Raw genomic sequence first — 23265 nt, 5'->3', positions numbered from 1 at the left:
AATATGCATTTATTTGAACTGTACTGCTCTGTAGTTGAGACTATAATCAGATGAACTGCATAGACTTCTGTCAAACTCAGTACAGTCTTGGGAGGCAACATTGGTCACAACACCACTGATAAACTTCAGTGATGCTATGTGCAAAAAGTGAGCAGAACAGGATAATAAATTGCACTGTTGACACCCATGGACAAACAGGTTGGAAGAAAAGCTGACTCAATGTGCCTAAGAAAAGCAGTACAGGGCGCTTCCTCTGCTTTCCTGTTCAGCGGTGAACTCATTAGGCAGGACCAGCCATGGCGCCCAGCTGGAAAACCGCCTCCTTAGGTGAGGCTTCCAAATAGGATCAGGAAGGAAACAAAGAATGAAAATTAAGTATCTCCCTTTTCCAAAAAGAAAATACAAGAAGGGCTGAGGGAGGGGGAAGGAGATGCAGGAAGAGATAGATGATGGCTAACACCTGATTGAGTTCCCTCGGGCTCTCTTTCTTAATTAGGGGAAAATCAAGTGGAATATGAGCAGATGGCAAGGAGCCACTCCTCACTGAGGACAGATCTGGGAGCCACAAAGATAGAACAGGGAGTATATCCCTCAGATACACGAAAATACTCTTTGAAAGACACAGGTTCACTATCCTAACAACCTTTTTACCATCACTCACTGCTGCTCACTTGCACACTGTGTGAAGAGAGAGCAGGGAATTTATCTAGCCATACCATGTCAGAGCACTATCTTTAGCGAGCACAAAACTCCAACAAAACAGGATCACAGTACCTTGTTCACATTTTCTCAGCTATTCCAGCCTCTCCTTGGTCTTTACCCTCACAACTAACAAACACATCTGCCAGCCACACGCGCTCTGTTCCACTTAACAGCTTCACTTAGCAGCTCTCCTGAAGCCTCCTGCTCCGAGCGTCTGTGTTCTGCCAATTCCCTGTTCACCTCTAATTTGTGAAGTTTTAATCTTGTGCCTGCTGGTTTTGGTCTCAGGAGAATGAAGGTTTTGTACTTTTGAAATGTGAATACTTTTATGAGGTCATTTAAAGACTATGCTAAATTACTTGTGTAATTACTTATACAACTCGAAGACACGCTTAGCATGCCAAGTTCAGAGATACCACTAATAGATACATTTCCCTTTTGCGCACCTCCCTCTCTCTCCCAAATGGTTTCCCTATGAGAAATCACCTGCTGGAAGTCTCACAGCCCTACCATAAATCAATATTAAAAGTATCACCTACATTGCACTGCAGGCAAATCTGCGGGCAACCAGGAATCCTCATCTGGTCCTCTGTATGCATCACAAAGAACTTGTCCCATATCAAACAATTAATTTCTGACGAAATAATCTAGATACAGCTTTACATAGAAATGGGTAAAAGCTACACCACTTCCTAGAACTTCATTTCCCGAGGAGTTCTTGATACAAAATGTTAATCAGCCCACCAAAATTAGAACATAATTTCACCTAAAAACAGCATATTCTTTAGCAAGTTAATTAAAAGCTCATTTAGTTTTACTGTAGACCCCCTCTCTTTCATCAGCATGTTTTCCTGTGTGGAGTTTTGTCTTACTTCCTACAGTAAAAATACAGTAGGTAAGGAAAACGTCCTTTCCAGAGGTCCTGATCCAAAATTCTGTGAAGATCCTAGAAACAAAACAAAACCCCCTCCAGATCACATGAGCTCTTCTGGAGCCTTCATGAGAATTTCATAAACTAGAAGCCAACACAACCACCGCACATCACAAGCCATTCCACTTCACCCAGCTTCTCCAAAACTGAATTCCAATCTTTGCTTTTGGTCTAGGAACAACTTCCAGTAAGACAGTCTGGATTTTCCACCTTCAAAAGCCAAAGACTCACCACTGCAGTTATTCTGGCAGTTCATCACTTGTACTGCTGAAAGTCCCATGCTGAAAGGCATTCTCTATGTTCTTAAATTGCTTTGATGCCAGTTTCCCATCTCTCTTATGTATCCAAATTGCCATCCATTTTTTTAAGATGACCAGCAGCAACACTAAATATAATATTAGCTTTAAGTATGAAATAAACAGACATTCAAAAAAGTCCTAATTCTTCCTGGCATTATTTCACACCATCCAATTTATCCATCCAAAAGAGGAGTTATTCCTCATCGAAAGCTCACACTAGTGCTACATTCTTGCTCTCTTTGGCCTTCTGCTCCTTTTCAGAGCTGCTACCTCCTCAAGGGCAGACTTTTGGTCCCTAAGCATGCGCTCCCTTTCTTCCATATAATTATTTCTCCAACCACGTTAAAAGTCATCCTGTTTGGGCAGGCTCAGAATGCCAGGTGGTGGTCCAAGTGCTACTGCAAGAAATCCTCCTATTTACCACGCTTTGCTATTTGGACAGATTTTGCCTCTTTTGCAGGTTTCCACTCCATGAAATGTCAATTGCTCATTGACAATTACATTTGATTCTTGTCATTTAATACTCTCTTATTCACATGGTTTTAATTTTTGATTATAAAGCCCCCTAAAAATTAGTGTTTTAGAAAATGACAGTGTCACAAAATATCAAGTCAAACACTGTCAGAGGAGTCACCAGGTGCCAGCTAAAGCATCGCTTAGCACACTATCTTTTTGAAGTGTACTTTACCTTGTGCATTGGTCAACCAAAATAGCAGCCTACTGTAACAAGGAAATTATTGTATAATTGATAACTCTAGTTCTACCAACACAAGACAGCAAAAAAAGGGAGACCAATTTTGAGATCAATCTCCAGAGTGATGCTGGCTGTTTCTAAGAGCAACAAGTTAAGCTATTTGGAGCTACATCTTCTGAATGAAACACATTGTTTTTGTCAGAAGACATATGGAGCAGAACCTTCGGCCCTGCTTGAAGTACAGGAAAGGTTTGCCCCCCTTCCTCAATTGCAAGCTGCATTTATAACTGGCAAAGTAGCGCCCTCATCTTCAAATACAAACTGCTGGCAAGGCTCTTCTTCCTCTGCCCACTTCGCTTGAAATGCTCACAGCAAGGATATTTATCTCCACAGTGGGAGGCCAAGGATTAGCCACAGCCTCCGAGAGGGTGGAGAGATTTAAAGGTCAATTTAATTAGCTCATTCTAATCTTCTACACAACTAATGTAAATGTCATTGTTTTCTAACTGCTGCTTTAACAGATGAGATTATATTTTAGAAACCTTGAATGTGCGAACGATGTTGGATGTAATACAAATTCTTCATGTAACTAATCTTAAAAGGGAGCCCAATAAAAACCATCACTGAGACAGGGCGCTTCTTCAGAAAAAAAGGGCAGCAGGAAAATTCTGGTGATAAAGCACGGAGAGATGTAGAAGAACAGTAATCTTTCAAATTGACTGGCTTAACAGCTTCTCATTGATTTAAATCTTTTCCATTCTGCGACGCCTGGACAAAAAGAAAACAACAGTTTCTGGTACTGTGATCTCATTCAAAAGTCGTGGGATGCTAAAATGAGTGTCACAAGACATTCCCCTACTGTTTGAACCACATACCCCAAGGACTAATCAGATCAAATCCCAAGCTATTTATGAGCGCCTCTGGGCAAGCTTTGCATGAACGAATAGGCAAAAACAAGTGCACAGATGATGCTCTGTGATGACTGAAATAATAGGTCAGAGGGAGAGCCTGGCAGCAGTTCATTGTTGTTAGGGGAATTACGTACACAGGATCTGGCTATTCTTCTGCGATATTGCCTGGCCCATGCACAGGTTCTTATGAAGACAAGCTTGCAGCTTTCCCAATTTTAGTTTTATTTTTTGAAGACCTTGGGAATTATGTGTGTGGATGGATTGATTACTGAGAAACATATCAGATAGAAATCGTGTCATACTACTGGACATGGAGCCTGTTCTTTTCCTGATCTTTTTCAAACAAGCAGCCCAGTTCTTGGAATATGTTCAGGATGGTGCTTTACCTGCTGCTCTATAGAAGAAAGGCAAAGCACCAGTGTTATATTCTAACAGCAGAAGCATCAAACCCAGAAGTATCTGGTTTTGTCATACAACAATGGGTAGGGAAAACTTTTGGCTTGTTTTGAACATTGGCAATGTGCATTCTACCACTGTCATTGAGCAGGACGGCACAATGGAAAATGCTTCATATTAAATAGTCTTAATATTTTTCTTTTGAAGAACAGACTTACAGGAAGACATTTCTCCCATAACAAACAAGTTGTCATATTAAGAGGTGGGAAACTTCAGTGGGAAAGCTGCTTTTGCTAAAGCTTGCACTGAAGTTTTATGGAAAGCAAGCTCTCTTACATCTGCAGGCAGAATCAGTCAGTCTATCAAGAAACACTGACTGAAACACCAACTTACATTTAAGAAATCTAGCATGTAGCGATGTATAACTGACCACCAACACATCCTACAAATGCACTCAGTGATGTGACCTCTCCGCATGACCTCTCCTTGCCTTTGGCAGCTGTATGGACAACACTGTGCTCCGTTTGCAGTCAGCTCCAAAGCAGGTCTCCAAAGAGCCATGCTGAATGTCACAGGGGCTCCAGGAGTGAAAAACAAACCACTGTGATTCTATGATACTGTGATATGACGTCAGATGTCAGAAATATCAACTGCTTTCTATGATCTCATTCAGATGTAGATGTACACATTCTAAATATTTATGAGCTTTGCTTTTGTGATCAAGTCTATGGATTCCTTGGCTTGGTCTAATGAGAGTACAGTCAATAAAATACAAAATTCTTCCCTAAATCAAGTCACCTTATTCAGTCAGTGGGGATTTGGAGTTGTTAGTTTAAGGCATGTGCTTGCTTTGGAAAATAGTAGGGACCTTTATCTGGGAGCCTTTCCCCTTCAGCCCTGAAAAGCTTGGCTTGCTGCCTCATTTTCAAGGGTCTCCATAGTAGCTCAGGGAACTCCTATCAGCTCGCTTTTTGATGTTGCCAACACACGCTAAATTACTCTTTTCTAGTTTGAATACCCAGCTGTGAATGATATTTAGTTTATGTGGACAAGACGCTGCTGAAAGCAAGGTAAAATATTTGTTTTCTCTAGTGAAGACTAGGAGAAACTGGAGTTAAAATTGCTGTAGTGTTGCCATACCTACTATGGTTCAGTCCCACAGTCCCTAAATTCCTATCTCGGCTCACACTTATGGCATCAAATCCTGGAACACAATATTCAGATTGCGTACCTTGTTGTTAATGTACTGGAAAGAGCACAAACACCACAGTTGTTAGTATAGCTGGTTCCACACCTTACCACCACGACCACACATACCCATGTCAAAGGAGACATCAGCAGTTCTGAGGATCCTGGTACCAATATTCACTTGTGATCCAAGACTATACGCTCTGGTACAGGTCCCTCAATTGACAGATTTGCCATGCTAAAATGACCAGCACAGGATTTTTCATTCAGGTAGTTCTTGCTTCCAGGAGTATTTATGCATTTTATTAAACACTGGTATGGAATCTCCCTTTAGCCAGTGTAGGTTAGCTGTCCCAGCTGGGTTCCCTCTCAGCTTCCTGCACACTTCCAGCTTACTCACAGAGTGGCAAAACCAGAAGGTCCTGACACCTTGCGAGTACTGCTCAGTGCTAGTTGAAATATTAGTCTTTTATGAACACTGTTCCAAACAAATCCAAAACACAGCACCATACAGGCTGCTATGAAACAAGTTAACTTCATCCCAGCCAGTCCCAGTACAGCAAGTCACAAGCCTGTTCCAAAAAGATGCATCACTACCGATTGATATTTTTTGTTTAAACCAGCATCTTAGGTTGTAAAATTGTTTGCAAGCTCCAAATATGACTTCTTCGAAGTAGAAAAGTCACACAAAAAGAGCAAAAATATTCATTACAAGAAAGCTGGTGGTAGGAAATGTAGATACTTAGGAAGACAATTATACTAAAGGCTAACTTCTGAAGAATTAATCCCAAATTTGCAGTATTTATCTGTAGCTACAATGGAGTCTGGACTACAAACTACTTTAAGAAATTCTTCTATAAAGAAAGCTGCAAGAGATGTTGAAACCTAAGGAGAGACACATCAGGAAAAGGGAAAGATACTGAGCTCGTATGGTTTGCTATAAAGGAAATTGATTAAAAACAGAAAATCTGAATTTTCATTTCAAGATGTCAAACTTTTATATGGAAAAAAATGCACACAGAAATAACAGGGAGCTCTAAATGAAAATGAACTTACACAGCGCTTTAAAAATTGTTTATCTTACACAGACAACTGCTACAAATTGCTCCTACAGATAGGCCAAGTCAGAAGGAAGCATGTCTCCTATTACACTAAGTACTGAAACTTTAAGGTGTGAAAACTTGAAAATCCACTGCTCTCCCCCCAGTTTCCTGCAGAAGGATCATTACGTACAGTGGGACATCGGTGCCCTCTGGAATGAGCGATTCTATTTATAGGGCAAGAACCTGGTCTCCCCCTTTTGCCTAGTAGAATCCAGATGAAGGATTCAGCAAGAACTTTAAGCAAGAACAGATGTGTGGGAGGACAGTAAATTAAGTTTGTTTTCCAGAGCAACGGGAGCAGAACCATTTGTAACAGCAGTAGGTCCTATTTTTCTGGCGTTGGTTGGGGGGCATCAGTTAGCTGCTATCTTGCTAACCTCCCCTCATTTTCCATTTGCCAGAAGCCAGTCCTAGAATTCTTCTGACAAAACTATACTCACATTTAGGACTGTAGTGAGTGATTGCCTTTACTGCAGCCATTTTCTAATTCTTTTTTTTTTCCTGCTAGGAACAGATAATGCTCTCAAGTATTTTCCTGTCAATGTTAAGACAATCTTCAGAGCTACAAACTGTCTTTCTCAATGAAAAAGAAGACACAAACAAAAAACACCAGTTCAAGATAACGTACCCTATCAAGGCAAAATTTGGCATTATTTCATGCTTTGAGCTGTAGAATTTCTTTGACACTCTTAGAAATTACCTTCAATATGAGATCCATATGCACCTACTCGTAACACATGACAGCATAGAATAAAACAAAAATCTCCTTCATTTTGATAATTCATAGTCTGTGTAAGTGGTTAAAATGGTTTTAATGGCTTTACAATATTCAAATGCAATTTCGATTCACACTAACTGATCATCACCTGAGTTCCCCTTTGCAAGAAAAACATACTATTTTTATCTGATGTCATAAATACCTTAGTAATAGGTGATCAAGAAGAAGGAAGCTCAGGGTCTAATAAAGGAATTTTTGACACAGAAACAAACTTCCTTAACATAGGTTGAAGACGTAATTTATCATGACAAATTTATATAGGCAAACTGCGGATAAAACTCAAGGTTTAACTAAATCCATACTATATTCTCCACGCTGCCATCCATAATAAAGGGTGAACCAAAAAAAGCCAATCAGTCCTAGCACTGCATGCACTTCTAGGAAGCTAATCTTAGCTCAGTACTAATCCAGACATCTTTCAGAGATGCCCAGCTAGCTATGAAAGGCAGGCAGATGCACGGCAGGTTAACAAAGACATTTCGGTTTTCATCGTGCCAAAGGTGGGAGCCCATTACAGGAACTGTGGCAGTCATTGCTGGAAATAGCTTCTTGCAGGGCAGCAGTGACATTATTTGAGTTCTCCTGGTTCTGAGGCTGCACTGAATGTACGGAAAAAAAAACATTTTTTAAGACTGAATCTTTCCTCATAGTTCAGAGAAGATCTCTATGAGGAGATCTCTATGTTAATCATTCTAAAGATGAACTGAATATTCCTGTTTTAGAAGCTCAGAAAACTTTATGGCCTCAGGCTGCACCAGGGGAGGTTTAGGGTGGATATCAGGAAAAACCTCTTTACAGAAAGGGTTGTTAAGTACTGCAATAGACTCCCCAGGGAGGTGGCTGAGTCACCATCCCTGGATGATTCAGCAGAGGGTTGTCAGAGTTAGGGTAGTATGGTCAGGTCATGGTTGGACTAGATGATCTTGAAGGTCTTTTCCAACCTGAGCAATTCTATGATTCTATCACTGTACAAAATAATTAACATGATGTCAGGAATTAAAATAAGTATAGCTCAGAAACTAGAGCCTACACTAACAAATTATTTTCATGACGCAGGTTTTTGTTTGTTAATCTTTCCTTATGAGTAAGCACTATCTGCCTTCTGGAAAAACTCATCAGCAATATCTGTTGAACGCTCTGAAAACAAAAAGATTTAAAAAGAGTGTTCTGCCCAATTTATACTGACAGATCTGACTAATGAAGAGGGTAACTTGGTTTATTTATCTACATCAGTCCTGCCTTGCTCACTAATGGGAATGACATTGCTCACAATTGATTGGGACTCCTTTCCTGAAAATCATTTTGTAAGAAACACTGCTGTCTGCTCCATAAGCTTCCCCTCAATTTAATAGAGTACATGTTTTTTCCAAATCATGGTTAGCTCTGAGTGTAAGACAATCACTTTAATCAACGTTCACTGAAATAACTCCTTGAATACAAAGATTATCAGGAATCTTTGTGGGTTTTTTTCAGTATGTTCCCTCTGTCAAATTCCCTTCTAAATCAAAGGGAATGTTGAATTAAAATGAAAGCAACTTCTACTTTTAAAGGGGGTAATCCCTATTTTACATACAGGACCACAACAACTTGTGGTGATGTGGCTGATGCTGTCCCTGGGGACTTTCTGTGATCCTATGACTTGAATTTTCATTTATGTATATTTTTGTAAAAATAATTTAAGTTTAAAAATGTGAACACATCTATTACAACTCAGAGCATTTTTGTTCTCTTTTATTAGAACAGTCCTGTAGACTGAGAATTCAGGGTCATAAACTGCTTGGATTGAGGAAAATAAAGAACAGAAAATGCAGATATTGCTTTCCCTTGGTCAGAATTATATTAATTACTCTTCTTTTTATGCTAGATATACTTGAACAACTAAATAGCACTGAAGATTTTTTTGTAAATAATACGTAAGTGTTGAAGCAAAAACAAGGATGCGGTTGCATCTTCCTCTTTTGAATTGCTGTTTGGTTACACTACCAAAAGCTGTTAAAACAGACAGCTACAAGAAAGTAGTTTTTTTTCTTTCTAATCCAGAAATCTGGAAACTTTTATTTAGTGACGGTCAATAAATCCAACAAGTATTAATTAAAACAAAGGGATTCCTGATTTGGGTCGAACAGTACTGGAGATGAGAACAGCCATAATGCCGTGGAATGCGGCATTTTAGATTATGCCAACTTCCCCAGCCTTAACTAATGACAGTATTGTAAGTCTTCTGATATATATTTACTGCAAAGTAACTTTGTCATCACCCTATCTTCCTAAAGAGGCCAAGCATGAGCTGACACCAGAATTTTAAATTTAGGAGCAGTCACATCTTCCTCTCTTACACACTGATCCTTTTCCTTCACCAAGAAAAAGGAAACCCTCATATAAAGGGATTAAATACATTAGGGATTAATTATCTTCCCTAAGGAAGGGGAAGGGGAAGGAAGGGAAGGGAAGGGAAGGGAAGGGAAGGGAAGGGAAGGGAAGGGAAGGGAAGGGAAGGGAAGGGAAGGGAAGGGAAGGGAAGGGAAGGGAAGGGAAGGGAAGGGAAGGGAAGGGAAGGGAAGGGAAGGGAAGGGAAGGGAAGGGAAGGGAAGGGAAGGGAAGGGAAGGGAAGGGAAGGGAAGGGAAGGGAAGGGAAGGGAAGGGAAGGGAAGGGAAGGGAAGGGAAGGGGGGAAATGGAGAAGGGGGGTTTAACTAGCAGAACATCTTCCCAAAGTTACAGCGGCCATCACTTAATCTCTACCTACAGTCATGCAAGCACATTTTAACCAATGTATGCATTTTTTACATTAAAAAATGTATACATTTTTTACACTATGCTTCATATTGAGAAAGGGGAAAATTAGTAAAGGGGACTACTGAAAGAATCAGATTTAGATTTGGGCTACAGCATTCAGGTTATTCTGTATTGCATCACAGAGGTATTCTGTATAATTTTATAGCTACTTGAAATCTTTTATTAAAAAATTATTATTTATTAAATATCTTCTAATATATCTCAGTGACAGGCTACAATGAAAACTGCAGCCCATACTGAAACAGCTTAAAAAAGTAAAGGAACATGCTAGAAAGCAGACACTCATTACAGAGCAAGTGCTATGTAGGACAGGCTGTTTAGCAGAGTGACTGCAGAAGGAATTATCCCTGTGATGGAGATGATATGCATTAGGAACAGTTAATGGAAATGGGAATGTCAGTGAGTACTGGCAAATCAGACTGAAGCAGAGTTCAAGAACTTTCTTTTGCAAAGACTGAAAGAGGCTTTGACTGCAAGAAACAATACTGCCAAATGCAGAGCAATTTCTTGTTTTGCTGTATCTGCTCTTTGCAAGCTATTTCTTTCCAGATCCTTTTAAAAAAGGGAAAAGAAAGGGTAACAGTGGAGTATGAAATTGGCTGCCACAGACTACCCTTTTCTAAACAAAAAAATACACGAAGGAAACATACAGCTGTTTCAGAAACCACATCTAACATGGGCACATCCCTAAAGCAACCTTTATGAGAGTGACTCAGCTGAATACAGCCTCCTGTCAGCAGTGCACAAAGACGGTTCTTCCCTCCTTCCGCAAGTTTTAATATAACTTCTCAGTTTTAATATCTCAGCTTATGACTGGGAGGTACTGTGGTGGGAAACAAGGAGGACTGAAGATTAGGGCAGGCCACCATAGGACAGGTAAGACAGGCAAACCAAAAATCTGCTGGCTCAGGTGGGGGAAAGAGCAGGGAGAATGGCCACTTTTTCCTCTTAGTTTTTTTCCAACTAATACCCAAATAAAGAAATACTGTTTCAACAGGTTGGCCTGTTCACAACTGCAGTGTTCCCAACCTTTAAAGCCTGCATATATACCAGTCCAAATGTTTGGAAAGTGAACTTACCTGGAAGTCCTGATCATCAATTCCAAACCTCTCTCTTAGATTACGGAAAACCATTGGACAATATTCCTTAAATTTGAAATGACTTGGCATGTTTTCTCTGAAAGAATATAAAACCAAATCAACTTCATTTACCTGCATATGCAATTAATAACTCTAGGGTATCGTTTCAATTCTGTTCATACAAAGCAGAGAGTAAGGGGATTTACAATCTCTCCTCTAAGGCCCTACTTTTTTGAAAGAGATTTGGTCTCACCATGTTCTACTCTTCGCTATGTTCAATGAGTTCATACATGTCTAACATGTAGGTTCTCTAACAAGCTGGACCTGCACTAACAAGCAGGAAAGAGTGTTTTGCCATTGCCCTTAAATTATTTCAAAGGTGAAATCTCAGACTGCATTATACAAGAATTACCATACCATCTGTGACACCAGAAAGCACGAACAGTGCCAAAGCTTCACAAAAAATGGCCTTCCTGAGGCAGAACTAGTTTTAATATCCCACTGTTAATTTCATATTTGAGAAAAGTAACTTTGAACTTTTTTATAGAGTAGAAGACTCAAGTAATAGAGTTCTTCATTTTCCTAATGTGTTATTAAACAGGTTATACACATAACAGCACTAATAGTTTTATATGTGTGCACATACAGTTTATGGGAGATAATTTTAAGAGATGTGGATATTATATGTAACTACCTTAATACTTTTGGAACTCTTATAATGATTGCTATAATTTCATATTACAGATCAGTAAAAACTGCACATCATTCAGTTTTGATATACACTTTAAATTTTCATTCTTGTCCAAATATTTCATTTAAAATATTAACAAGTACATGCACCTGAATTGATGTTTTAAAAAATACCCAAATAAATGTTTGGAACAGCCACAAATAAGCACACCAACACAGGATCACCTTCAATATATAAGATATTCACAAGGCAATAATAAACCATATGGAAGAAGAATACTGCCCAGCAGCCCCTGCTGTTGCTTTTCAGAACAGCACAGATGGTTATGTTTATCACAGGATTAACTTAATCATCAAAACTTCAGTCCCATCAGCTGAAAAATAACAGAGTTCATAGTACTTCATAAAAATATCACTGCCACTATCCCCATCTACAAAGAATTGTTACTTGTACTTACTTGTTGAAAAGGTGATTGTCCACCTTTATCTTTGAGTATGCTTTGAAATCATCTGGCATCAACATAACAGGGATTTGAACATGGCTCAGTTCATTGATCTAGAGAAAAAAGAATATATTTAGTTGATAATGATTTTGCAAAGATTCTGCATGTGTTTTAATTAAAAAAAAAAGGAAAAAGAAAAACGTTATTTGGCCTGCAGTTGTGTCTGTGTCCTGGGAGTGAATGTAATAGGAAGAAAAATGCAAAACCAGATTTATTCTTTCCAGATTAAATGTACTAACAAGGTAGACTCTTTGGAAAGAAGAAAGAGCACTCTATATTTATACTAGTTTCTGAAAAAAAGTGCTTCAAAGCACACCTGGGGCATGTGCTTTAAGGAAAGTCAGTGAGGACACCAGCAGTACGTTCCTAAATCCTAACACACTGTTGGTGTTCAGCCAATTGAGCTACGTTTTCCAAAGACAATTCAAATCCTGTATTTAAAACGACTATTTACCTCTGCAGCTCACAAACTAGTCTTACCTGTTTGTGCCTTAAACTACCTACAGAAAATAAAATGTTGTTTCCATATGAAGGCACAAGCTTTGGACTCAGGAAGAAGAGCCTTGTTCTGTACAACAGCCCAGACCCCAGCCAAGCTTTTGCAAGTGACAGCATCCGGGCATTTTTGTGATTACTCAGGCTCAACAAACTACTTAAATATCCAAATTTGTGCTTAGAAATAAATGCAGAAGCCTGAAGGTTTTCCTTATTTTGTTATGTTTATGGGTACCATTTGCTTTTTCTAGTTTTGAAATGAATACCGTCTGAATCCCCAGTATTAAAATTTTCATACATGCTTGGAATTTCAGAACTATCCTCTTCTAGCCACAGCTTTATGACATTATGTAAACAACTTCAATTACTTTCTTTGTGTGCATGTTTTGTAATGGTGTGAATTAACCAGCTCTTATTTTAGTAAATTTTGAGTAAAGCACGAAAAACTTAGCAGAATATTGCTAGTTTGTAGCACTTCTTCCCAACCATTAAGGAGATACCCACTAAAGCACAGCCATCAAAGACCCCTCGCATACATTTTGCCTATGCTGTTATGGTGCTGCAGGCCTGCACAGCACACGTTGCTTCAGCAGCTTTCTGTGGGGCAGCAGGGAAGGACTCTACATGAGACTACAAGTGTGTACAGAGGCGGACGGAGCAAAATAAGTGACATGTACTCTTAGCATTGGTTGTTCTTATCCAACAGTGTCTCCCAATTGGGAATATGTTCCTGCCCCCGGATGCTATCCTGCTTAAGAGAGGCTCTCTGAGACGCCTGCACTGAAGCGGTCGTAGGTTATAAATATTAGAGGAAAAAAACGCATAACCTTCTGCAGAACTGAAGTTAAACAAAACCTGAAAGCAGTGAGGAACCTTTTTCCTCTTAAAAAAAGAGAAGAAACCGATGCAAGCAGGCAGGTCAGAAAGCCTCATCGCTCTTCAGTCTTTTTAAGTCTCAGTAATGCGTCCTGCCATCTCTCATTTTTATTATTCAGACCTCTGCGGCCCACATGAAAACTGATAAATATCAGTTGAATTTCCTTTACAGAATGCTTCTTTGGAAAGCCCTGAGAAGTTACAGATTGAGGCATCACAGCTGTACAGCAGAGCAGCAAACTAAAGAGATGCCTGGATGGGCTGAACGTGTGCTGCTCCTTGGAGTGCCAGGCAGAACTCCTTCCTCCTTCCAGAGCAGGACAAAGAAGGAACTCTGGTAAATTTTTGAAAACACAGCTGTACAAACCTAATAAATCATGCTGACACCTCATTAACTATGACATGAAATAACAGCACATAGATCGAACATCACAACATCTAACATACATGCTCTTTACTGCATTTGATATTGCTGCACATCAATCTCACCCTGAAACCACAGAGCAGTTTCACGAGCATGCAGAACCAGCCTAGCTCTTGTACAAATAAAACTAAGGAGAAGCAGAGAGATTACGCAGAGATGCAGAACTTTGTTTGCATATGAAGAATTAGCTACTCTCCTAGGTTGCCAGATTGAGCAACGAATTCCATGCCTGAAAAAGGGATAATGGAGACCCATACCTTTCCATCCCAGTCAAAAGTGATACCAAGACCATTTTCAGTCGAATACAATTAATTATGCTGAATTCACACATCTCCGAATCACCTACTGATAATAAAAGCAACTTCACTGCCAAACTGGAGGGTTTAGATTATCAAAATTGCATCCATCAAATTTTTGCATGCATTTACTTCCTTAATTTACTAATATAAATTGTCTCTGAATACATTTGTACATTTGCTTTTACACTGCAAAGCTTTAACTTTGTGCTACAGTAGCACAGTTTTAATTGTACCTGTAGGCCGTACAGATATCACTTACATAGCACAGTAACATACCCACATGTACTCCTATTTGAATACTTCAGAGCTTGTTGTATTGTAAATAGAAGTTTCAAAGCACTTATCCTGGGAGGGTCTCTGCAGGATGTGAATGCACATACAGACCTACCCTCAACAACAGCTCTCTGACACTTCTTTTTTGCAGAACTTTTTTTTTTTTTTAATGGAGATTCACTAACTCTGAGGTCTGGAAATATAATTTCTCTAATATTTTAAGGAATTCCCCTCCAGCAGGAGAGAAGAAAAAGCAGGTGATGAACATATAGTAGAAGTGACCTTTGGTATAGCACACCAGCTGAGTAATGGCATGTCCCAGCGGCACAGGCCATTAATTAATTTAAACCCTTCAAGTATAATAAGGTCTGTTTCTTTGCGCAGTAATGCATTTTTAGGGTGGATTTGACGAGGCTAAATTTGAAAGTGCACACAACACAGAAGGGAATAGTTGTGACGTTGCACCACGGTGCAAACTGGAACCATATTGGGAAAAGAAACAATATCCTGAACTCCCCCACAAATGGGCACTGGAAAGCTGAAAGGGGAAGGTCACTGGGATCAATTCTCCACTTTGCTATCGCTGTGTGAAGGAACAGCCATGCTTGAAAGTGACCAAATACGAGACGCTCAGAGAGTATTTTCAGCCTTCCAAACTGTCTCAGACATAAGTTAATAAAACAGTTCTAGCTCTGCTACTGACAACCTTTAATTGCACTGTGAGTCATTTATTTTTTGCCAATACAAAATTTTGCTGCTGTTTTTCATGGTGTTTTTTTTTTTTTTCAGCAGCAGACAATGCTCACCACATCTTTGAAGAATTTAGATCCACACAATAGCCTTGGGGAATGGATTATTTTAAAGGACGACTCATTAGGATTTTAGTTGCACAGTACCCATGCACGTTATGTGGAAATATCTCATGTCTTTTAATAGCACTTCCAAATTCATATACACAAAATATTAAAAAGTCACCTGGAAACTTCTCCTTAAGTAATTTATTCAAATATCTTCATAATGTTGGCACAAAACCAACTGCTTATGTGAGACAGAGACATCCTCCATGAATTAAAAGCTTTAAAGACGATGCTTTGAAAGCCTTAGATGGCATTGCTCCTTTAAATATATGGTACAAAAAAATCAGTCTGTAGGGATCTGCTCAGACGTATGGCTCAGGGATGGTAGGTGGGAGGGGGAGAAGGGGAAGGAGGCTTTCAGGCAAAAACCTACTGATTGCAACTCATTTTGCTCCTGCAGGTTCAGGATTGAATTCACACTGTCAGGAAAACAGAGGCTGTAATTAAACTGCAAATAAGGGAATAATAAAAGCCTACTGGACATTGAATGAATAGTAAGACTCAGCTGGTAATGATTCTGAAATTAGCACACAGAGAGGTGTTCCCACAAAGCCATCTTATACTGGTGACATTTCAAATAAGCTTCTCTAATTTATATGATTTGAAATCAAGCAATGAATATATCATAAATTGTTAGGCGTTATTAATGGCCTTTATTTAATTCAGATACATTCACCCTAAACACCACATTACTAGGGCAATGCATAATTAAACATTAGTTTTCATTCTGTCAGAACATAAGCAGCAATAAATTGCTTGTATGCAAAGCAGACAATGAGATATTTAAGCAGCATATAATAAAGGCAATTTACAGCATATATTGCATGTTTAGCTGGAAGAGCCAGAACAATGATCCCATTCTCCAACAGATACAATCTGATGCCTATCAGTACGATGCTGCAGTGAGAAACCTGCAGAATGCACTACAGCTGGTATTATTGATAAAAATATATATATACTGGAAGAAACCAGGTAGACCTATGACCAAAATGTACCACGAATCTCATGCACTTAGCACTATTTACTGAATGCTTCTGAAACTCTCTTCCTATGTAAAGCCTTTATTCCATATGTAGTTTCTTGTATTTAATATCTTAGCTTTAACATGAAGCAAAATACCGCTTTCTTTTAATTCAATTTACCAGCCAATCAGTCTCTAGCTGAATGTATGGAGGGATCAGGCATTTTCCCGGCCAACAGCCTGATAAAAGACCTTAATCACAGTTCTGGCCCTTGGCAGTTACGCATACAGGAAAACCCTTGCTCCTTCTGATGATGTGTGCGGATGAAGTAGGGGAAGTGCTCCTTTCTTTTCAGCTCTGTTCATCCCCCAGCGCCCTGTCTGAACTGAGAGCCAATCACTGCAGTCAGATCTGCTGACACAAACAAGCTACATTTGGTTTCTGAGTCCGAGAGAAAGTCAAGAGCATTTTTCTCTAATTTATGTATTTTTAAACACAGCCTTTGGAAGAAGTAGGAGTGGAAGAGTTTGGAAGAAAGAAATTATTGAAGTCTAAAAATAGAACTGAACTTTTAACACCAGCAACAGTTCTGGTATTTTTATGTTCATCGTTTGTTTTCTGCGTCTCAGTTTCTTCCTTGGCAAGGAAATTCACAAAGAGCTCCGAAGCAAAAAAACACTAGGCAGCGCTTCTCGTTAAGCTACAGAGCCGCCATTTTGATGCATCAATCCACGCACAGTGCTTGAGTCAGTTCACCTACTTACAGGTCAGAGCCTACAAGAGCAAGCCTGCTGGACTTGCCCTTACCAAGCAAAGCTACAGAGCTGATGAGTAAGAATGCATCAGAGGAAGCTACTGGGGGCCTAAAATGTCGTATTTAAGAGACGTATCCTTTCTTCTGGCACCTCCCTGATAACTGAACAACCTACAGGCCTTAGGAAATGGCACTTTCCTGCTTAGTGGAGCGCATTCATCCACAAGATAAAAGTTTTGTACCGTAACTCATTCCAGTACCCAGCAATAAGCCACTTCTGACACTGCTCCTGAGCTGCAGGGAGCTCAGCGTGAGGCCCCATGGGTGTGTGGTAGGGCAGGGCCCGGCTGGCTCCCAGCACCCTGCTGCCATATGGGAGCACGCTGCGGCACTGCTACCGGGGCACTAACCGCCTCCTGCTGAAGTATAAACTGAAAATGAAGTGATTATTTTACAGCACTTTGAAATCTACCTTGCAGGGTCTGGAAAGGGTGGAGGAGGTCAGCAGCTAATCAATTTTGTGGAAGACATTTGCCTGTTACGGGGCAAAACCATCATTTGATAAATGTCACTTGACAGTTTAAATTACACTCAAAGCCATTCTTGCGAGAGAAATAAAAGGTTAAGCTAAGTTCTGCTGTAGAGAAATAAATCAGTTCAGCAAAATACTCCTTAATTTGTTTTAAATGAGGTTTTCATCATTTCAATCACACAAATTCATCTCTCTTTTTTTTTTCCTCTAAAAGTACAAGGTAAAAAAAAAATACCTACTCAGACATCTTTTATTAACTGTACAATGTGCAAGGAGTTTAAATGCCATAGAAGACTTCTCCAATAAAAGTAATTTCTAGTTACTGATTCACAAACAACTCCTGAAATTAAACCAATTATATGACTGAGAGAAAAAACAAAGGGTAAAGTATTTAATTTTTTCAGAATCTTTACGATCATGTTTTTACAGTTGAGGTGATACTTGTCATATGATTGTTGGCTTTCAATGAAACTGAATAATATAGTGCTGGAAAAGCAGCCTTAGTTGAGCCAAATACTTTTATATTGCCTTAATGCATACTTTTTGCTAAGTAGTAGAACACAGAATATTTGAATTTCTTGGCGAAAGAATTTAAAACATTTTATGGATTTAGAAATTCTGAGAAATGAATGCATCAATTAAAGATTATTTCTTTTTTATATCTTGAAAAGAAAGACTTTTCTGAAGTCTTATGGTCTGTCTTTGAATTAAAATGAACAAAAAACAAAGTTTCACAGTAAAAAAACCAGATGTTTTACTGGGACTTTTTATTTGCAGTTCTCAATGGTGTGATGCTCTTTTTGGGGAGGGATGTACGTAGTGCATACATCCCCTGGAAAGCAGGATATCGTGACATACCTGAGAAAGACCCAATGAGATATTGTGACATACCAAAGAAAGTTCCAAAGCAGAGAAAAAAAAAAGTTTTGAAAAGCATTAATTTCCTGGCACTTAACTTTAAATCTGGAATACCAAGGCCCAACATTCAAATAGACGACTTCATAGCTTGGTTATCACTCACGTCAGAGTGTGTTTAAAGAACATACAACAAAAGCACCCAAATCACACTCCTTTTACAAATATTTGATGCAAGATTTTTAAGTCTTTCAAGTCTCTTGGACATCTCCATAGCATACAGAATCCACAACATCTCCTATACACTGCTGGACTTGCATAAAGCCATGTTTCTACAGATCTGGTTAAACTTCCTATGGATCTGCTTATACCTTTCAATGGGTGCAAAAATTAACACCTTATAATGTGCCAAATAATCAAAGAACTAAAATGAATTAAGCAGCTCAGATATAATGACTGTCATGATAATTCCCCACTAAAAAGCTGGGAAAAATGCAATTGTGTGCTAAGATACTACCGTGCCTTGATGAAAATGAAGGTAGAGTAACAGGAATGTAATTAGAGTGAATATTTTTGAGTAGCAAATGGCCTACAGAACTAAAATGCAGTCTTGTTCCAAAAGGAAATCATAATGCAATGAAAGTCCTCCAGATCTGAATGAGTTGTGATGCACACAATACAGATGAGTTCATCCTTGTTTGCAAATACCTTGGTTAAAAAGAAAAAAAGACATGGCACACAGCTCAGACAACCATTTGCATGCTACTAGCCAGTGGGCTTGCAAAAACAACCCCAGTAACATACATATATGTATGTATTTTGCCAGAAACATCTCAAGTAATCTTTTTCAAATCTCAACTTGTGTGCTGTGAAGTTGATGTACTTTAATGTGATCTTTGATTGTAGCTTGTATCTTCAGATATTGTTTGAAATCCTCATGTAAAATAGACCTACTTGTCAGAAGGACTGATAGCAATCTGGTCTCTATTTTTCTAATTAAAGAACAAAACTCTTTTGGCAAGGGATAAAATTTAGTTCACTTGGCTGTGTTCTCAAAGCTTCACAAGTGACTATCTAAAAATAGGAGGATGCTAGGAGACAGTAAGCATTTACTTACGACACAGGAATAGGTTTAATAAAAATAAGTTGAATTCTCTAGATGAAGTAATACAAAAGCCAGATAAACATTCTGCTGATTGCCTGAATGACCTATTGTGGTTTTTAGAAGAAGAGTTCAACAAGAAGGAAGAAAATGAAATAAAACCGCACGTATGATCTATGAATCATGTTACTCACTTGGAAAACAATCAGGCTTAAAGGAGTCTATGAAATAACAATCACTTCTTATAACAGCCTTTAAGAACATATTTGCCAAGGATAACTTTCCTGAACAGGAAAAATGAGTTCATATAATTAAACATAATACTCCAGTAAACAGTTGAACAAATTCGTAGATGCAGTATTCTTACGTAAATGCTATAACAGTAAATGAAATTCAATAGAAAAGAATCTTTTCCACAAAGGAAGGCTAAGTATAAAACCAAAGGAACCATTTCACCTATAACACCTGCAACTCAGCTGCTTAGTCAAGGGGAAGGCTTCAAGAGCATCTTCCCTCAAAATGATGGACTGGGCTGGCTGGACCATAAAGCAACAGTCTGATGCATTAGACGGGCACTGTTATTGTCCAGAAACAATAACAGAGAGAAGCCAAACATTTTGGTTATTTTTACAGTGGCATAATACAGCTAATGTACTGCACATTATTATCTTTTTCTTCTTTTAGGGAGGAGGATGACTGGCTTGTGAATAGGCTTTTTGGTCGGAGATTCCACTCTCACAAATATGCTGCTACTAAGGAAATTGTTGACTTGTGAAAAGATGACATTAAAATATAATTCTTTTCGTACACTTCTGACTATTTATCAGGTGAAGGCTAAAGCAAATTTACAGAAAACCAGAAGCAATAAACCATTTGCATTACAGAAATGTAACTTACGACATGAAAGGAGTTACACCAGAGGCAACTGAGCCCAATAAGGGTTGCTCTACAGGTATTTAAATATTCTGTAAAGCTTTACCAGAGCTGTTAGTTGTAATATAGACCTTGCAGAGTCATCAGGCTCCATGCCATACAGAACATGCCAGCCTACAGCTACATTTTTTCCTTAACTACTGACCTATACCCTCCAGCTGAAGCAACAATTTTCTGTGCAGCACCAGACAAAATACCAGACTAGAAACCCAAATGGATGAGAAGACCTGCATCTCCCCTGCTAAGAGAAATCCCTTAGTTTATCTCCCCGAGGCATCTTGCTTGCACTGTATTCTTCTTGCATTTACACTGCTCTTACTTCCAAATACTGTAACACTGTGCCAGCAGCTGAGGTCAGGTTAACAGGGACATAAAGACACACAGGTACTCATACACACACCCTGCAGCTTCTTGCTACTGAAGCCATGATTTTGTCTGCCAGTTGTTAAGATTTGGGAAAGAGCAGTCTCCTGATGTGTTTACTTGAACACAGTGAACCAGGTTTTGCTTCTGCTCTGGATATAGTTTTTCCATGCTGAATTCCAGTTTAATTTGGCAGTAATGCTATGTGTAAAACTTCAAGGGATGATTATCATTGCTTATTGGAAACTAACTGCCCAGACATAACTGCGGCAGTGTTCATTTGCAGCAGGCCGAATATGCAGATCACAGTACAGTGCTTGATAACCTGAGAGCCTGCCCAGCCTCAAGGCAAAGGACCTTCAGGGCAGTCTGGAGGAGTTGAGGGGCCACAGGCAGGGCACTGAAGTGCAGTGTGGGATTTACCAATCACAAGTCCCATCGTGTTCCAATTCTGATTACGTTGGAAGTTGAAATGCTTAAACAATTCAAGACAAACGTCCTTCTACCCCTTGATATGAAACAAGGCATAATTTGTTAAATATAACTGTATGACCTTCTTCCTCAGTTTACTGGTCAGACTTTTGTTATCAAGGGATTTCATAAGCTTACAGGGACAACAGGACACGTTCAATAGGCAAGTAGACACAAACTCCTTCTATTTATATTTGTCATAGTCCATAAATAAAAAGCAACTCCAGTTGTTTTAGTGTTGTTAATCTGAACACACACTGGTGTTGTGGTACTTCTTTGAAGGAACATCAGACAGAAATAACCAAATTTTGCCACTCAGCAAGCACAGCAACCACAAAACATTAGCCGTAATGATCAAGACAAAAATACACTGTAAGGTAAGACATTTTATGCATAGCACTTCATATACAAAAGTCTCAAACATATCCTTGTTCTGCCAGTGGCTGAGGCAGGACGTGCACTGCTGCTGGGGCAGGCTGGGGGCTGCGGTTGAACCCATGGCACACTCAGGGCCCAGCTCTGGCCCACGGGTGTGCACAAGCCTCAGCTCTCACCCAGGGAGCACAGCTCTAGTGACAACAACAGCAGTACAATGTTTTCTACTATGCTATCTGTGTTTGTGATGGATGCATCAAACTCAGTCACAAACACCTTCCCCTGAGTACACGGTTGCTGCTGCAAGTTGATCAACCTCCACTTGTTTCCTCTTCTGAACTTTAGGATCACATTTCCAAGACCTTAGCTTGGAGAAGAGAAGGCTCCAAGGAGACCTCACTACGGCCTTCCAGTACTTGAAGGGAGCATATAAACAGGAGGGGGAATGGTTGTTTACAAGGGCGCATAGTGACAGGACAAGGGGGAATGGTTTTAAACTGAGACAGGGGAGGTTTAGGTTGGATAATAGGAAGAAGTTTTTTCACACAGAGGGTGGCGACGCACTGGAACAGGCTGCCCAAGGAGGTTTTGGATGCCCCATCCCTGGAGGCATTCAAGGCCAGGCTGGATGTGGCTCTGGGCACCCTGGTCTGGTGGCTGGCAACCCTACACATAGCAGGGGGGTTGAAACTGGATGATCACTGTGGTCCTTTTCAGCCCAGGCCATTCTATGATCCTGTGATTCTATGACTGGTCTACAAAACCACTCTCTTATCACTGATTTCATCTCCGGCTATGTATTGCTGAAGAACCTCTTGAAAAAGGAAATTTGACTTTTTGATTATTTCCATACTTGAAAATCTGAACTAAAATGTTTAAAAGATTTAAATTATCCCTTCAGAAAATACAGATGTATCCATTTTACACAAGAAAATACACATATATATATTTTTTAAAAGCCCTGAGCTACCAACACACATTCTCAACCATAAGTGTAATCCTCGCATATAGAATTCTCCAACACAACTTAAATAAAAATGAAAGAAACACATCCACTCTGAGTTCCGGACGCTGCACCAAAAAGTGGGCACTGCTCTTCCGAAGGCTCAAGGCCAGGCAGCACCAACCCGAGCTGTGTTCAGGCATGGAGGCTCCAGTGCAGGCGGAGGACCGTGGCAGGGAGCACAGCTCCCAGCTGCTCTGCATCCCTGCGCCAGCAGCAGCTCTCTGGAATGTGCACTCCTGTGCCCTCTGCATTCCTCACTGCACACACACGCATTTTTCCATTTTTAGTCTTAGATAAAAAGTACTTTTTTAAACCTGTTAAAAAGGAAACAGCAGTCTTCGATTTAATTTGAACATGAACAAAAAGAACTGATTTTTCTTTCCAAAGAAAAAGACACTGCCATCATACATTTTTTTCAGGGAGCCCGAGACCAAAAGATGCCCTTGTTTAAGACAAACATTAATCTCTACCATTCCCAGTGCGAGGAAAGCGGTTGAAGGGTAAGCGGTGGCCCCCCAAGCCACAGGAACCTGATGGATGTATGCACACAGCAAGAGAAGGAACGTGTTTGTTGTTCCACCATCAGGAAAATTTGAAAATTAGGATGGATTGAGAGTAT

At 39.6% G+C, this 23265-nt stretch overlaps 1 protein-coding gene across 6 annotated transcripts in view; it reads right to left on the bottom strand.

Moving 5' to 3' along the window:
* PIP4K2A (phosphatidylinositol-5-phosphate 4-kinase type 2 alpha) overlaps positions 1-23265 on the bottom strand; it is a 131770-nt gene that overhangs the window by 37164 nt on the left and 71341 nt on the right. For all 6 annotated transcript variants that reach the window (XM_040680801.1, XM_025147181.2, NM_001030971.2 and 3 more), the window contains exons 2-3: positions 12025-12122; positions 10877-10973 (exon numbers count right to left, since the gene is read on the bottom strand). In XM_040680801.1, coding sequence (XP_040536735.1) covers positions 10877-10973; positions 12025-12089 — 162 coding nt within the window. In that variant the 5' untranslated portion in view covers positions 12090-12122. The remainder of the gene's footprint in view (positions 1-10876; positions 10974-12024; positions 12123-23265) is intronic.

The sequence above is a fragment of the Gallus gallus genome, chromosome 2 (assembly GCF_016699485.2).
Source record: "Gallus gallus isolate bGalGal1 chromosome 2, bGalGal1.mat.broiler.GRCg7b, whole genome shotgun sequence".
In the NCBI taxonomy this organism is placed as follows: domain Eukaryota; kingdom Metazoa; phylum Chordata; class Aves; order Galliformes; family Phasianidae; genus Gallus; species Gallus gallus.
The sequence above is the reverse complement of the archived record's forward strand: the minus strand, read 5'-3'. Positions and strand labels throughout refer to the sequence as shown.